The sequence below is a fragment of the Ursus maritimus genome, unplaced genomic scaffold, assembly GCF_017311325.1.
Source record: "Ursus maritimus isolate PB19 unplaced genomic scaffold, ASM1731132v1 scaffold_29, whole genome shotgun sequence".
NCBI lineage: Eukaryota > Metazoa > Chordata > Mammalia > Carnivora > Ursidae > Ursus > Ursus maritimus.
This window is the reverse complement of record NW_024425452.1, coordinates 5,749,809-5,767,578: the sequence shown is the minus strand read 5'-3', so window position 1 is coordinate 5,767,578 and position 17,770 is coordinate 5,749,809. Positions and strand designations below refer to the sequence as shown.

The following is a 17,770-nucleotide window of genomic DNA, read 5'->3' as shown; positions in this document are numbered from 1 at the left end:
TATGTTGCTTGTGCATGTATATTTCATTCTCCTTGTGGCTCTGTGTGATTTCCAGGAAAGAAGTGGAACAATTCAGAAGGAAGTTGCCATAATATCACTACCAAAATTGGAAGTGAATCTTCTTTAAAAAATAGAGGTTTTTTTCCAGATAGGTCCGTATTCTAAAGTCATGAACATATATACAATGAAAGGTCTTTCTCTCATCTCTGTCCTCTGGCTGCCTATCTTCTATTCCAACAAGAATATTTCCATTCTCTTCTATAACTTTCAGAGATATTCTGTGAATGAAAAAAAAATGAATTAGGAATGTTTGCTTCTGAAAAGATGGGATAATTGTACGTTCCCCTATTCCTCCCACTAAGTGCAGCTAAATCATAATTGAACATTATATATAAAACAAACATAAGATTCTAAAAGGTGGAGAGAGGAAGGCAGACAGGCTAGGGACCACAGGATCTGATAAAAAATATGGCACTGAATTTCCTTGATTTTTTCCTGCTTCACATACCTAGATTGGGCTCTAGAAAAGCCAGCAACCTGGAGATGCCAGGGGCACAGATAAAAAAATTAGCCTCAAGACAAGCCTACTGTCTCTAGGTGAAGGGCCAGGAAAGGAGCAGCCTAGCAAGACAGAACTTTTAGACTGTAACTGCTTCAGGCAAACACCGCAAGAAAAAAATTATGGCATCACCTCAGTCAGCAAGTGCCAAGTGAAAAGACTGGCCCTAAATCTTGGTCAGGCTGTAATGAAGTAATCCTCCCCCTCCTCACAGGGGTAGTGTCAAAGGAGGCCTAGAGGAGGGTCATGACTTTCTATACTGTTTAGCAGTAATGAGGCCATCCCTACTGCGGTGTTAATGGAGACCACACCAAGAGCATGGACTGCACCAGAAATGAGCAATAACAAGGAGTCCCCTCCTACTCACTGGAGTGGTGACCCATGAGCCTTAGAAGATGGGTCAAGAATTTCACCGCCACTTAGCAAGAAAGAGGCTACTCCTCAAACACCTTCTCACCTCCAGGCCAGTGGAGGTCATCTGGGAGCAATAATGAGGAATCCCTTCTTCTCCTAGCCTGAGTGATATAAGAAGAATCTAGTAGGGAGACTTGCTTTCACCATCAACCAGCAGTAGCAAGGAAACCTCTCCCCATGCTGAGTGATAAACCTAAATTTCAGTCCCCCTACCTGGCAATAATGAGGTGGCATTCCCATTCCCACTCAGAATAATGCCAAAAGAAGCCTGGAAAAAAGATGAGTTAAATAAAATGCAGTGTTATAACATAATATCCAAAATATCCATGTTTTAGTAGAAAATCACTCATACCGAGAACCAGAAAGATTTCAACTTGAATAAGGAGAAACAATTAACAGACGACACAGATCTTAGAATTATCTGACAAGGATCTTAAGGCAGCAGTAATAAAAATGTTTCAACAAGCAATTATAAGCATGCTTTAAGCAAATGAGAAAAATAGAAAGTCTTAGGAAAGAAACAAAGTCTATAAAGAAATAGTACTTACAAAAAAGAAACATATGGAAGTTTTAGAACTGAAAAATACAATAACTAAAAAAGAAAAAAACAAAAAACCCTCAGTGGATGGGTACAACAGCACAATGGAGAAGAGTGAAGAGAATCAGTGAACTTCAACGGAGGTCAATAAAAATTGCCCAATATGAAAAAAAAAATTGAGCAGAACTTCAGGGACTGTAAAACACCTAACATTTATGTCATCAGAGTCCTAGAAACAGAAGCAAGAGGGTGAAGCTGAAAAAGTATTTGTAGAAAGTAGGGCTGAAAATTTCCCAAATGTGGCAGCAGACGTGAACCTATCGATTCAAAAAGCTAAGCTAATCCCAAACAGGAAGTCCACAGCAAGAGAAATGATAGACAAACTTCCGAAAACTAAAGACAAAGGTAAGTTTTAAAAGCAGCAAAAGACAAATGGAACCTTATCATAGTGGGGACAGAAACTGGAATGATAGCAGATTCTTCATCAGAAATTGTGGAGACCAGAAGAATGGTATATCAATTTGCAAGTGCTCAGAGAAAAGAACTGTCAACCTAGAATCCTATCTCCAGCAAAAATATCCCGTAGGAATTAAGGAGGAGTCAAGACATTCTCAGTTGAATGAAAACTAAGAGAATTTTCCACTAGAAGACCTACTATCCTAAACAAATGACTGGAAGTAGTTCTCTAAACAGAAAGGGACCAATGAAAGTGGGAATCTGGACATCAAGAAGGAAGTAAGGACCCAGTAAATAGAAGATATGTAAATGCAATAGACTTTTCTTCTTGTGATTTCTAAATTATGTGTGGTGGCTGAAGCAAAAATTATAACACTGCCTGATATTGTTCTAGATGTATGTATTACATTACAAATGGGAGAGGATAAAGGGATATAAAGAGAGATTCACTTGAAATGGTGAAATGACCACACTGTGCAGCCATTGTGGAAAACAGTATGAAAGTTCCTCAAAAAGTTAAAAAAAAAAAACTACCCTACTATCCAGTGATTGCACTACTGGCTATTTACCCCCAAAATACAAAATTAATTGAAAGGGATGCATGCACCCCAATGTTTATTGCAGTATTATTTATAATAGCCAAGTTATTGGAGCAGCCCTAGTGTCCATTCACAGGTGAACGGATAAGAACATATGAGATATAGATATATAATGAGATATTATTCAACCATAAAAAAAGAATGGAATCTTGCCATTTGCAACAACATGGATGGAGCTAAAGAGTATAATGCTAGGCAAAATAAGTCAGTCAGAGAAAGACAAATACCGTACAATTTCATTCATATGTGGAATTTAAGAAACCAAACAAATAAACAAAGAAAAAAAAGGAGAGAGAGAGAGAGAGAGAGAGAGAGAGAGAGACAAACCAAGAAATAGACCCTTAACTATTGAGGACAAACTGATGGTTTCCAGAGGGGAGGTGGGTGGGGGAATGGGCAAAATAAGTGGATTGAAGAGTCATTTATGATTACTGAGTAATGTATAAAATTGTTGAATCACTATGTTGTACACCTGAAACTAGTAACACTGTATGTTAACCATGCTGGAATTAACATAAAAAACTTCAAGAAGTGGCTTTATTAATTGACTAAGATAAGTTATGTATATATACTATAATAGCTGGAGTAATCACTAAAAAATTCTACATAAAAGGTCCACTTAAAAATACTATAGATAAGTCAATGGAATTCTAAACAATGTTCAAGTAACACACAGGAAATCAGATAAAACAGAAAAATGAAAACCAGGGAGAATGAACAGAAAAATTAAAATAACAGAGACTTAAACCCTAATATAGAACTAATTTAAGCTATAAATGGTATAAGGACAATTATTTAAAGATAGATATTTGCAAAATGGATTAAAAATGATGCAACTATATGATGTATAATAGAAACTCACTTCAAATATAATGAGATAAGCAGGTGAAAATCAAAATTATGGAAAAAGATGAATTGTGCAAGCATTAGTCAAAAGGAAGTAGGAGTGGCTATGTTAATAGCAGAAAAAGTAACTTTGGAGCAAAGAAAATTACCAGACACAGAGGGGGACATTATAAAATCATAAAGGGGTCAATATAACACAAAGAGTTAGCAATTCTAAATGTGTATGCACCAAATTACAGAGCTCTAAATTATGTGAAGCAAAAACTAGAAACAAGAAACAGACAAATCTATGGTTATATTAGATGTTTCAACAAACTGAACAATAGGTAGAACAGCTAGACAGAAAGTCAGCTAGAGTATAAAAGACCACCAACCAAAAAGATCTAATGAATATGTGTAGAACATTCTACCTAACAAAGAAGGTTATGTATTCTTTTCAAGTGCCCATGAGCCATGACAAGATATTCAGGCCATAGACCCCCACAAAATTCAAAAGAATTTGAATGATACAATGTATCCTCTGACCACAGTGAAATGAAACTAGAAATCAATAACAGGAAACTCTCCAATCACTTGGAAGCAAACAACATATTCCTAAATAATCTGTGAATTATAGGGAAAGTTTCAAGGGAAATAAAAAATTTTGCTGAATTGAAAGAAAATAAAAATGCAACTTATCAGAATTTGGAGGACACAGCTAAAGCAGTGCTGAGAGAGAAATTATTATCGCTAAATATTTTCGTTATAAAAGAGCATAAGTGTGAAATGAAGAACGCTTCTCTGTCAACCCCCTCCCCAGAAAAGAGCAAAATAAACCTCAAACAAGAAAAAGCAAAGAAATATTAACAGAAATCAATGACAATGAAAACAGGGGGAAAAAAACCCAGAGAAAATCAGTGAAAGAAAGCCAGTTCTTTGAAAAGATGAATAACTTTGAAAGATCTCAAACAAGAAAAAGAAAAAAAAAAAGACACAAATTATTAACCTCAGGAATAAAATGGGGCACAGCATTGCAGATGTCAAAAGGATGGTAAGGGAATACCATATACAACCCTACACATAGAAATTTGACAACTTAGATGAAATGGACCAAATTTCCCCCAAAATGCAAACTACCACAACTGTTCAGTATGAAATAATTTGAACAGCCCTATATTACTTAGGAAATTGAGTTCATAATTTTAAAACTCCCAAAAAAGAAATCTTAAGGTCCAAATAGTTTCACTGGAGAATTATGCCAAATTTTTAACAAAAAATTAACATCAATTGTATAAATAATCTCTTTCAGAAAGTAGAAAAGAAGGGAGCATGTCCCAGTTTATTTTATGAAGCTAAAATCACCTTGATACCAAACCAGATAAAGACAGCACAAAAGAAGAAAACTGCAGATCAGTATTCCTTATGAATATAGAGCAAAAGTCCTCAACAAAATATCAACAAATCAGCAAAATATAAAAGGAATTATAGACCCCATGACTCCATGATTCTCTTCCAGGGATTTAAGACTGGCCCAATATTTGAAAATCAGTTAGTGCAAGTCACCATATTAACAGGTGAGAGAAGAAAAGGCACATGGTCATATTGATTTGTACAGAAAAAGCATTTGACAAAATCCCACACCTATTCATGATTTTTAAAAATTATCAGAAAAATAGTAATAGAGAGAGTCTTCTTCAGCTTGTTAAAGAACATCTACAAAAATTTTACAGCTAACAGCAATCTTAATGGTGAAAGAATAAAAGCTTCGTCTCTGATTGGGAACAAAGGAAGGATGTCTATTGCCACCATTCTTATTCCACATAATGCTGGAAGTTCTGGTGAGTGCAATTAAGCAAGAAAAAAAAAAAAGTCATATGGAAAGAAACAAATAAAACTGTCTCTATTTGCAGATAATGTGATTGTTTACTTAGAAAATCTCAAGGAATCTACAAAAAATCTCCTGGAATTAATCAGTAAATTCAGCAAGGTCACAGAATACAAAGTCAACATACAAAAATCAATTGTATTGCAGCATACTAACAATGAACATGTGCAGATGGTAGTTAAAATACAATACCATTTACAGTCACTCAAAAAGAGAAGAATATTTAGGTGTAAATCTAACAGAACCTATACAGAACTTTATGATGAAAACTACAAAACCTTGATGAAAGAAATGGAAGAACTTAATGAAGAGACATACCATGTTCATGGATTGGAAGAGTCAACATAGTATAGATGTCAGTTCCCCCTAAATTGATATACAAGTTTAATGCAAATTCTATCAAATTTCTGGTAAGGTGTAGATATAGACAAGATTATTGAATAGTTGATATGTAAGGGCAAAAGAACTAGAATAGCTAAAACAATTTTAAAAAGAATAAAATGGGAAGAATCAACTGCACTCAATTTCAAGACTCATTATATAGCTAGGGTAATGAAGATTATGCAGGTGGAGGGATAGATACAGAAAACGATGAAACAGACTTGAGAACCCAGAAATAGACACACTAAATATCCAATTGATTTTAGACAAAGGTGCAAAAGCAATTCATTGAAATAAAGATGGCCTTTTCAACAAATGGCAGTGACACCAATAAGCCGAAAACAAAACCAAAACAAAATGAACCTTGACCTAAGTCTTAGACACCAATAAGCAGTTAGATGCCAATAAACCAAAAACAAAACAGTTCAACACCAATAAGCCAAAAACAAAACCAAAACAAACATTGACCTAAGTCTTGCAACATAGATAAAAATTAACTCAAAGTAGATCACAGACTTTTACACAAAACACAACACCATAAAACGTTTAGGAAAAAATAAGGAGAGTATCTTCTTAACCTGGGGCTAAAGAGTAGTTCTTAGACTGGGCACCAAAAACACAATCCATAAAAACAAAAACTGACTAATTGGACCTCATGAAAATCACAAGCTTTTGCCCTGTGAAAGACCCTGTTAGGACACTAGGAAGACAAACTGTACACAAAAAATATTTGCAAGCCACTTATCCAATGAGGGACTGCTATCTAGAATATATAAAGAACTCTCTGCACTCAACATTTAAAGAACCCCAACAAGTCAACTTAAGAAATGGCAATGACATGAACAAGTTCCTGAAGAGGATATAAAGCTGGCAAATGAACACATGAAAAATGTTCCACATCTTTAGCCAGTTGAGAATATGCAAATGAAAACCACAATGAGATATCACTACACACCCATCAGAATGGCTAAATAAAAAAGAGTGACAGCACTCAGATGCTAGTAAGATAAAGAGAAACTGAATAACTCATAGATTGCTGGCAGAAATGTCAAATGGTACAACTACCTGGAAAGAACTTTGGCAGTTCTTTAAACAAGGAAACATGCAACTGTCATATGACCCAGCAATTCCACTTCTGGGCACTTAGCCTAGAGAAACGAAAACATGCATTCACACAAAAACTTGTGCACTGATGTTTGGAGCAACTTTATTTGTAACAGTCCCAAATTGAAAGGAACACGAAAATCCTTCAACAATGTTTAAACAAGCTATAGTACATCCATTCTACAGAATATTACTCAGAAATGTAAAGGAATGAATTATTGATACATACCACAACCTGGGTGGATCTCAGATGTTTATGCCGATCGTGAAGTTTCCATTTTTCCAAATCATTCATCTTTTCATCTTCTATTTGTATACCATTTGCTTCTATTGTATGCCATTCCTGAAATTCAGTGTTATAGAACTGGAGAACGGGTTAGTAGTTGTCAAGGGTAACGGAAGAGGTGGGGGTGAGAGGAAAATGGGTGTGACTATAAAAAGGCAACTTGAGGCGTCTTCATGGTGATGAATGTATTCTGTACCTTGACTTTATCACTATCAGTGGCCTAGTTGTGATATCATTCGATAGTTTTGCAACATGCTAACACTAGGGGAAACAGAATAATTCATTCATGGGTTTGCTCTGGATTATTTCTTATAACTGCAGGTTACTCTATATCTCAAAATAAAATGTTCATGAAAGAACACACAAGGATCACTTCTACAACATACTGTAATGTGCTTGCCTTTGCTTCATAACATCCAGACATTGCACAAAGAAGGAGAGCAAAAGCAAAGCAAATAAGACAGAAACATTCCCCTGCCATAGAATTTATAACATTGGACATGATCATTTGTACAGTGCAGTTTTGCAATGACTTATTTTAAATACCATGCGTCACCAGTTATGTCAGTTCTTCACTGTGTTTGAACTTGGCTCTTCCTACACTGTGGCCAGGTACATATATGAGTTATGTAGGCCACTTTCCTAATGGAAAGTTAAGAATTCTTGTTTGTACAAAACTTAAACAATGGAAATTATTCATCTTCTAAATATCGGTTAACAAGTAATTGTAGATAAGGAATACGGGAAAGTCGTGAAGACGTCCGGATCACCAGTGTGAGAAAATGAGACTTCACTGATGGGTGGCTTCACGGTTTTCATGCCCCCAGTTGCCTGATAGTGCCCAACAGTGTGTTACAGGAATGATCACGTGCCATTTCAGGGGCATCTAGAAATGATTGCAATATTGGAGTAGTGACAAGCACAATGTTTTAAAATTCTTGTGGTAACTATAACGGGATATGAAAGTATGGGTGATTGCTCCAAGAACATACATGTTGGATGTGGTATTGTAAAGTCAGTGCTGCCACAGGAAGAAATGAAAAGAAGGAAGACGTTTATTATACTAATCAGTCAGAGAGGGGGGCCGTAGAGAAGGGCCAGTGCAGGCCATGCAGGGCCTCAGGGAAAAGCACCGGTATCAGTCAGGAGGCAGAAGATAACAGCCAGAGAAAAGCCTGTGCCTGAGCCTTTACTGGGGCCTTCTCAGAAAAGGCGAGGCAGGGCAGGGAAAACAATTTAGGATTGGCTACTTTGAATAATTCTTGTTGGTTTTGGGCTAGACGGGTGGTTTCTGGTTGCCTGGTACTTGGCCTTAGGATGATTTCAGGCCGGGGAAGTATTAGTGTGTGAGCATTAGAAAAGGAAGTAGATAGGGATATAGACTCAAAATTGGTTTGGTTTGCATGTGAAAGGTATACTTCTGGCTGGCTGAGCCCTGTGCGCTCTCCAAGAACTGGCTAGTCCTGGGAGGGCAGTCTCCACCCAGTAGTGGAGCCTCCTAATAAAGTCATGGACTTCCTGAAATCAAACTCAGGGCTAGTGTGTGTTTGTAGGCTGCTAAGGATCTGACAGAGGGCAGATCTGATGATGTGGGATGACAGGAGCCATAGACATAGAATAAAGAGAAGGTAAGAGTGTAGAATCCATAACACAAGTGAGGAAGTGCCGGCATTTCACAGAGGCAGGACCTCCCATCCGTGCTAACCCTAGGAGAGGCACGGAGAATGGGTACAAATGTGTATCTTTGCAAGATTTGGTGGTAAGAAGTTGCTCTTACTTGATTGCCTTGAGTTTCCTAGTGAGTTACAAAGCAGGAACGGTATCTCAGAGTGGAGAGGGTTGGGCAGGTATCCAGGGGAACTAGTAATTTTAGAAAGTGAGAAAGTGAACACATTAGAGAACTTTTTAGGATTGCAGGACATTGTTGAGTGACCACAGATTTAAGTCAGCTGTTTTGTATCTTTTTCTTGAACAAAATTGAGCTATAGGTTGCTTGTAAGCCTACTGGTATCTGGAAAACAATGTTTATTTTATTTTTTTTATGATTTTTTATTATATTATCTTAGTCACCATACAGTACATCCCCGGTTTCCGATGTAAGGCTCGATGATTCATTAGTTGTGTATAACACCCAGTGCACCATGCAATACGTGCCCTCCTTACTACCCATCACTGGTCTATCCCATTCCCCCACCCCCCTCCCCTCTGAGGCCCTCAGTTTGTTTCTCATAGTCCATAGTCTCTCATGTTTCATTCCCCCTTCTGATTACCCCCCCTTTCTTTATCCCTTTCTTCCCCTACTGATCATCCTAGTTCTTATGTTCCATAGATGAGAGAAATCATATGATAGTTGTCTTTCTCTGCTTGACTTATTTCACTTAGCATTATCTCCTCCAGTGCCGTCCATGTTGCAGCAAATGTTGAGAACTCGTTCTTTCTGATAGCTGAGTAATATTCCATTGTATATATGGACCACAACTTCTTAATCCAGTCATCTGTTGAAGGGCATCTCGGCTCCTTCCACGATTTAGCTATTGTGGACATTGCTGCTATGAACATTGGGGTGCATATGGCCCTTCTACGTCTGTATCTTTGGGGTAAACACCCAGTAGTGCAATGGCTGGATCATAGGGTAGCTCAATTTTTAACTTTTTAAGGGACCTACACACTGTTTTCCAGAGTGGCTGTACCAACTTGCATTCCCACCAACAATGTAGGAGGGATCCCCTTTCTCCACATCCTCTCCAACAATTGTTGTTTCTTGCATTGTCTATTTTTGCCATTCTAACTGGTGTAAGGTGGTATCTCAGTGTGGTTTTGATTAGAATTTCCCTGATGGCTAATGATTTTGAACATTTTTTCATGTGTCTGTTAGCCATTTGTATGTCTTCATTGGAAAAGTGTCTGTTCATATCTTCTGCCCATTTTTTGATTTGTTTATTTGTTTCTCGTGTATTGAGTTTGAGAAGTTCTTTGTAGATCTTGGATACCAGTCCTTTATCTGTAGTGTCATTTGCAAATATATTCTCCCATTCCGTGGGCTGCCTCTTAGTTTTTCTGACTGTTTCCTTGGCTGTGCAGAAACTTTTAATCTTGATGAAGTCCCATAAATTCATTTTATCTTTTGTTTCTCTTGCCTTTGGGGATGTATCATGAAAAAGGTTGCTTTGGCCGATGTCGTAGAGGTTGCTGCCTATGTTCTCCTCTAGAATTTTGATGGATTCCTGTCTCACATCGAGGTCTTTCATCCATTTGGAGTTTATTTTTGTGTATGGTGTGAGAGAGTGATCAAGTTTCATTCTTTTGCATGTAGCTGTCCAATTTTCCCAGCACCATTTATTGAAGAGACTGTCTTTTTCCCACCGGATGTTTTTTCCTGCTTTATCAAATATTAGTTGCCCAAAGAGCCGAGGGTCCATTTCTGGGCTCTCTATTCTGTTCCATTGGTCTATGTGTCTGTTTTTGTGCCAGTACCATGCTGTCTTTGTGATCACAGCTTTGTAGTACAGCTCGAAATCCGGCATTGTGATGCCCCCAGCTTTGTTTTTCCTTTTCAACAGTTCCTTGGAGATTCGGGGCCTTTTCTGTTTCCATACAAATTTAAGGACTATTTGTTCCAGTTCTTTGAAAAATGTCCTCGGTATTTTGATCGGGATAGCATTGAAAGTGTAGATTGCTCTGGGTAGCATGGACATTTTAACTATGTTAATTCTTCCAATCCATGAGCATGGAATATCTTTCCATCTTTTTATGTCTTCCTCAATGTCTTTCAAGAGTGATTTATAGTTTCTAGAATATAGGTCCTTTACGTCTCTGGTTAAGTTAATTCCAAGGTAACGTATGGTTTTTGGTGCTATTGTAAATGGGATGGATTCCCTAATTTCTCTTTCTTCGGTCTCGTTATTCGTGTATAGAAATGCAACTGATTTCTGAGCATTGATTTTGTATCCCGCCACGTTACTGAATTGCTCTATAACTTCTAATAGTTTGGGAGTGGCTTCTTTTGGGTTTTCCATATAGAGTATCATGTCATCTGCAAAGAGAGACATTTTGACTTCTTCTTTGCCAATTTGAATACCTTTGATCCCTTTTTGTCGTCTGATTGCTGTTGCAAGGACTTCTAGTACTATGTTGAATAATAGTGGCGAGAGTGGGCATCCTTGTCGAGTTCCTGATCTTAAGGGAAAGGCTTCCAGCTTTTCCCCATTGAGAATAATATTTGCAGTAGGCTTTTCATAGATGGCTTTTATGAGATTGAGAAATGTACCTTCTATTCCTACACTCTGAAGGGTTTTAATCAGGAAAGGATGCTGTATTTTGTCAAATGCTTTTTCGGCATCGATTGAGAGGATCATATGGTTCCTGAGTCTTTTCTTGTTGATATGATGTATCACGCTGATTGATTTGCGAATATTGAACCACGCTTGCATCCCAGGTATGAATCCCACTTGATCGTGATGGATAATCCTTTTAATGTACTGTTGGATTCTATTAGCAAGTATCTTGTTGAGGATTTTGGCGTCCATATTCATTAGGGAAATCGGTCTGTAATTCTCCTTTTTGAGGGGGTCTTTGCCTGGTTTGGGGATCAAGGTAATATTGGCCTCATAGAATGAGTTTGGTAGCTTTCCTTCTGTTTCTATTTTTTGAAATAGCTTTAGGAGAATAGGTATTATTTCTTCTTTGAATGTTTGGTAGAATTCCCCAGGAAAACCGTCCGGGCCTGGAGTTTTGTTATTTGGAAGGTTGTTTATCACTGACTCAATTTCTTCATAATTAATTGGCCTGTTTAAGGAATCAATTTCTTCCGGTTTCAATCTTGGTAGTTTATAGGTTTCCAGGAAGGATTCCATCTCTTCCAGATTGCTTAGTTTATTGGCATATAGCTGTTGATAAAAATTTCTAATAATCCTTCCAATTTCAATGGTGTTCGTCGTGACCTCTCCTTTTTCATTCATAATTTTAATAATCTGGGTCCTTTCTCTTTTCTTTTGGATAAGTCTTGCCAGTGGTCTGTCAATTTTATTGATTCTCTCAAAGAACCAGCTTCTAGTCCTGTTGATCTGCTCTACTGTACTTCTGGTTTCTGCTTGATTGATTTCAGCTCTAATTTTGGTCAACTGCTTCCTCGTGCGTGGATTAGGCCTGTCCCTCTGTTGCTGTTCCAGCTTCTTGAGGTGAGAATATAAAAACTGCATTTTAGATTTTTCTATTCTTTTGAGTGAGGCTTGGATGGCTATGTATTTCCCCCTTAGGACTGCCTTTGCAGTATCCCATAGGTTTTGGACTGTTGTATTTTCATTCTCATTGGTCTCCATAAATTGTTTAATTTGATTTTTGATTTCCTGGTTTATCGAGTCATTCCTGAGCAGGATGGTTCTTAGTCTCCAAGTGTTTGAGTTTCTTCCAAATTTTTCCTTGTGGTTGAGTTCCAATTTCAGAGCGTTGTGGTCTGAGAATATGCAGGGGATAATTTCAATCTTTTGGTATCGGTTGAGACCTGTTTTGTGTCCCAGAACATGGTCTATTCTTGAGAATGTTCCATGGGCATTAGAATAGAATGAGTATTCTTTGGTTCTGGGGTGTAGTGTTCTATATATATCTATGAGGTCCAACTCGTCGAGTATGGCATTCAAAGCCTTTGATTCTTTGCTTAGTTTTTGCCAGGGTGTTCTGTCTATTTCTGATAGTGGAGTGTTGAGGTCCCCTACTATTAATGTATTTTTATTTATATGTCTCTTTATTCTGGTTAAGAGTTGGCTTGTGTATCTTGCTGCTCCCCTGTTGGGGGCATATATATTTATAATTGTCATATCCACTTGTTGAATACTTCCTTTAAGAATAATATAGTGCCCTTCTGCATCTCTAACTCAGTCTGAATGCATCTTTGGGTTCGAAATGAGTCTCTTGTAGACAGCAAATGGATGGGTCATTTCTTTTTATCCAATCTGCAACCCTGTGGTATTTATGGGAACGTTCAAACCATTCACATTGGCACTAAGAACTGAGAGATAGAATTTTAATGATGCCATGTTGCCAGTAAAGCCTTTGTTTGTATTGGTTGTGACTTTCTTTTGTGTATCACTCTTTGGGCCTTTTTACCTTTATAGAACCCCCCGTAATATCTCCTGTAGGGCTGGTTTCGTTGTTACGAAATTGGTCAATGACTGGCGATTCTGAAATGTCTTTATTTCTCCATCAATTCTGAATGACAGCCTTGCTGGATAAAGGATCCTTGGCTGCATGTTTTTCTCTGAAAGAGCTTTAAAAATGCCCCCCCAACCCTTTCTCTCATTCCAGGTCTGTGTAGACAGGTCTGACGTAATTCTGATGCCTTTGCCTTGGTACATGAGAAATTTCTTTGCCCTGGCCGCTTTCAATACTGTATCCTTGGATCTAATATTTGTGAATTGCACTATGACGTGACGTGGCGTAGGTTTGTCGTGGTTGAGCTTGGGAGGGGTCCTCTCTGCCTCTTGGACACGAATTGGAAAACAATGTTTAAATATTTCTGTTTGACATAATTTCTAATAATTATTTCTAATTATTATTTCCTACTACAAGAAAGGAAGTTGTAAACAATGATCAGAATGAAGGTTAAGTATTAGAACAGAATAAATTATGATTTGTATAATTTAGATTTGGCTGAATCCAGCAAAGTTTATAATTAATTATCATATATAATCATAATAATTTGTATCTTGACTATAACTTCAGCATTAGGGTTCTTGCATAACCCATGGCCCAGTAACTTATTAGAAATCCTTTCTAATATCTGTATTTATGTTATCTTTCAGTATGGACCAGTATTCACAGTCTTTGTTATGGGCACCCGAATGACCTTTGTTACTGAAGAAGAGGGGATTAATGTGTTTCTAAAATCCAAAGAAGTAAATTTTGAACTAGCAGTGCAAAATCCCGTCTATCGCACAGGTAAAGAATACGTTCAGATAGTTTGTTTGAGATACGACATCGGAGTCCAACAGTAGCTTTGTTAACAATTATATCCTCACTCCTCTATCAAGAATGTTGATGGCCCCTTCCTTATTTAACTCTTTAAAATCAGGACAGAAGGTAGAAAGAATATCTGATGAGTTTGGTTGTTGAAAAACAAATTATTGGCAGCCTCATGTAAGTCTTAAGGAGACGTAGGTAAGAGATGAGTTTACCTCATTGCTGTTTACTTTGGAAAATACTCGGAATCTGTATCCTGTTACAGCTCCCAAGATGCCGTTCACTCTGTTCTCCTGCTGTGTAGACAGTGTTCCACGGGCTGTAGCTCTTGGCTTGATCACATGTTGCTACTCTGCTCGCTGAAAGTAGAATGCCTCCTCACTGCTTAGTATGCCCTTTCCTGTGCCATTTCCTGACACATTCCATAGGGCTATTAAGGTAAGTGGGGCTTGGCTTCATGTAATTGGTGGCCTTCTGTTCTCCATCCTCAGAGAAGGCTGGATTGTACTTGTCTGCATGCTTCTGGTGTGACTGTCCAGCTTATTTCTTTCCAGGCTGCAAACGTGTGGTGCTCAGGCCATTTGTCTTCCCAAGAATGCGGAGCTGTTTCATTTTGCTGCCCGATTCTTTTCTCTGCTTCCCTAATGTCTATGCTTACTTCTGTTGTCAGTGGCTTCTTTCTCTTGGTTTCCTCTTTGGCTTCTTTCTTAGGTTCCTCTTCATGTTACCTCTCATGTATCTCTTGCCATTAAAACGAAAAAAAATTTTAAAAGCTGTCAATAACCAAGAGCATGATGGTTATTTCTTCTTGCCTGCAGGAAGATCACAGCATGTGGGTTAAATTCTTTGACTGTTTAGTGCTTCTCGATATTTAAACTGTGGAATTTCAGATCAAAGAATATAAATATTTTGAAGTTTAAAGGCTCTTGATCTGTAAGTTCACATATCCTTTCAGAAAAATATGCCAACTTCCTCACTGATCAGGGGTGCTTGAAAGTGATCAAGTTTTTTTACCTCTGCCTCCTCTGGGGACTTTCATGTTTAAATATTTCTATTTAATAGACAAAATATGTTAATATGCGCTCGAGCCAGATTCCCATTCCTCTCATATATTCCTCTGTTACGGAGAAGTTGTATGTTCGGGAAATCAAAACATTATTTTTAATTCACTAATACAAAATGTAACCTACGCATAATAGGCTGACAAAATAGAAAACTAAAAACTATTTTTTTTGAAAAAGTTACTTTACAGACAATAAAACAGGATTAAAGAAAAATATAAAAGAATAATGAGTTTAAAAACTTAAACTCTTACTAGCCGGACTCAAGCAGGCGTGTGTATCGTGGAAGGAACATGAACACTAATACAAAGGATGTAGTGGGGTCAAAGCTCCTCATGCGGTTAGGAAGTGTTGGCACTTGAAGGAGAAATAGAAGGTAGCAGGAGAAACGTATGGCTTATAGTTGTGGGTGCTTGGGAATGGGGTGAGGTTGGTCAAGGAGAGAGTGTTTTGAGCAGATAGAACACCTAATAAAAATGCTGGGAAATATAAATATTGGAAATATCACACTGCACCTGAGATACAAATTTGGGGGGAGAAGGGCCTGGAAATGTCACTGGAGAACTAGAAAGATGGTAGAAGGCTTTGTGTAAACTTTGTTAAGGGTGGGAAGCCAACGAAAGCTTTTAGATGTGGAGATAAAATCACTGGATTTGTGCTTCCCAGAGGCCCTCCTAATCACCCATTTGTAGATCACTCCTGAATGTGAATTTCCTGAAAGACTTTTACTGTTTCACGGGATAGGTTGAATCTTCACCTCCTTTTACTTGCAGGAGGTGATTTTATGTATTGGGAAGACTTTGGTTCCAGTCCCTACTGACCAAGTGATAGCAGAGGTAGATTGACTGTTTGCTTCAAGGAGTTGTTGCTTCTTTTGAAAAGTTTTCTCTGTTTACAGCATCAATTCCAAAGAATACTTTTTTAACACTGCATGAAAAACTTTATATCATGATGAAAGGGAAAATAGGGACTTTCAACCTATATCAACTCACTGGACAACTGACTGAAGAATTACATGAGCAACTGGAGAATTTAGGCAATCATGGGACAATGGAGCTGAACAGCTTAGTAAGGTAAATAGATGTATTAGTAGTATTTGCTCTTGTTGTTTTTTTGTTTGGGGGGTTTTTTGGAATAAAAAACTTTGAAGCCTGTGCATTGAACTTTAAAAATTATCTGGTGGATTAATGAAGTCCATCTAACTAGGTAATTAAGAGATTATACTAATCCTTTACATGTTAGTTAATGAGCAAGTTTTCATTAGCACTCCAATGTTAAGGTGAACAAAGAAGCCAATACAATCATCTTAATACATTTACAGTAATTTCTCCTCATTCCATGCCATGTAGAACATACCTACCTGGAGGGGATGCTGAGAGACAGGTGAGACAGGAAAGGGCGTTGGAGGGAGGCAAGTGGCCTCAGCCGTGTTTCGAAGCTTTCTGGCAAAGGTAAGGGCTGGGCCTAGGAGCCGTGAGAAAAATTCTTCGCATGCGTAAGGAGATTTGGTAAATTGAAGTTACCAGCTGGGCACTTTTCCATCTCAGTGGGATACTCGGATCCTGAAGGCAGGATTCAATAGTTCAGACTCATAAAAAAGAACAACAGTTAATATTTTGCTAGAGGTCCAGAAAGAGAGAGAGGAAAAAACAACAGAAAAGGCAAGCCACTAACTAAACTTTTCCCATGCCCAGTATCTACAACAAAACCAAGCAAATTCTGGGTATCTTTGAAACTTTGGGGGAAGGAGACCCTGAAAAACTTCTAGTGAGGAAGGAATGGCAAATAAAACTGAAACAAACAGTACTTAGTGTTACTAATCTAGGTCATATTAACGATCTTCGCTATTCTTTCCCTTATGTATGCCACAGTAATCATTTTATTCACTTACGGCAAGACGTAATGATTATAGGCACTATACTTCAATGTGTAGTCGTCACAATCCGTAGGATCCTTTGAGAGCTTGGGAAATTTGGTAACTAGTATTGCTCTGATTCTTTGGCTCTCTTTTGCTGCTGTCTAAAGTCATGGACTGTATCTTAGTTATTGCTATTTTTTGCCAAATAAATACTTGTTGAAATTACATTGAATCAATTTATTTCTGCGCATCATCTCACGTTTGTCGGGATCTAACAAGGCTTGCTTAGAAACCATTAAAATCTTCAGATAAATGAACCACAATTTCAGCTACCTCTAAATTATCTTGACCACAGTAAACAGATATTAAAACCTTTTGAGAGTGACTCTTTCCCAAAAGAATCTGTCACATATTATTATCTACCCCTAATATATAGCTATTAAATAATGCCCTCTTTTGAATCCTTTGCTTTTCTTCTTTGGTCATTGGGTCTGACTTTCTGTGTGTTTTTCTTTGCAGGCATCTCCTTTATCCAGTCACAATGAATATACTCTTTAAAAAAGGTTTGTTTCCCACAGATGAGAGAAAAATCAGGGAGTTCTATCAGCATTTTCAAGCTTACGATGAAGGTTTTGAGTACGGGTCCCAGATGCCAGAATGTCTCCTAAGGTAGAGAGCTCTTCCCTACAATTAATTCCCTGACCAATCTCCTCCCAGCAATTCCTCACCTGTCTCATTTCCCTGTTCTAAGTAGAGAGAGCCGCATCTACGAGGAAGAGACCGAAGCTGCTTCTTAAGACCAGGTTGTTGTTGGTGTGTGTGTGACTTGATGGAGGAACTGCAGAAGAGA

At 37.8% G+C, this 17,770-nt stretch overlaps 1 protein-coding gene across 2 annotated transcripts in view; it reads left to right on the top strand.

The window, feature by feature from the left end:
* LOC103664036 (24-hydroxycholesterol 7-alpha-hydroxylase) overlaps positions 1–17,770 on the top strand; it is a 90,991-nt gene that overhangs the window by 4,743 nt on the left and 68,478 nt on the right. Inside the window, exons 2-5 of one of the 2 annotated variants that reach the window (XM_008691836.2) lie at positions 13,845–13,980; positions 15,961–16,135; positions 16,412–16,513; positions 17,440–17,589. In XM_008691836.2, the coding sequence (XP_008690058.1) occupies positions 13,845–13,980; positions 15,961–16,135; positions 16,412–16,513; positions 17,440–17,589 (563 nt within the window). The remainder of the gene's footprint in view (positions 1–13,844; positions 13,981–15,960; positions 16,136–16,411; positions 16,514–17,439; positions 17,590–17,770) is intronic. The other variant, XM_008691839.2, reaches the window with a different exon arrangement.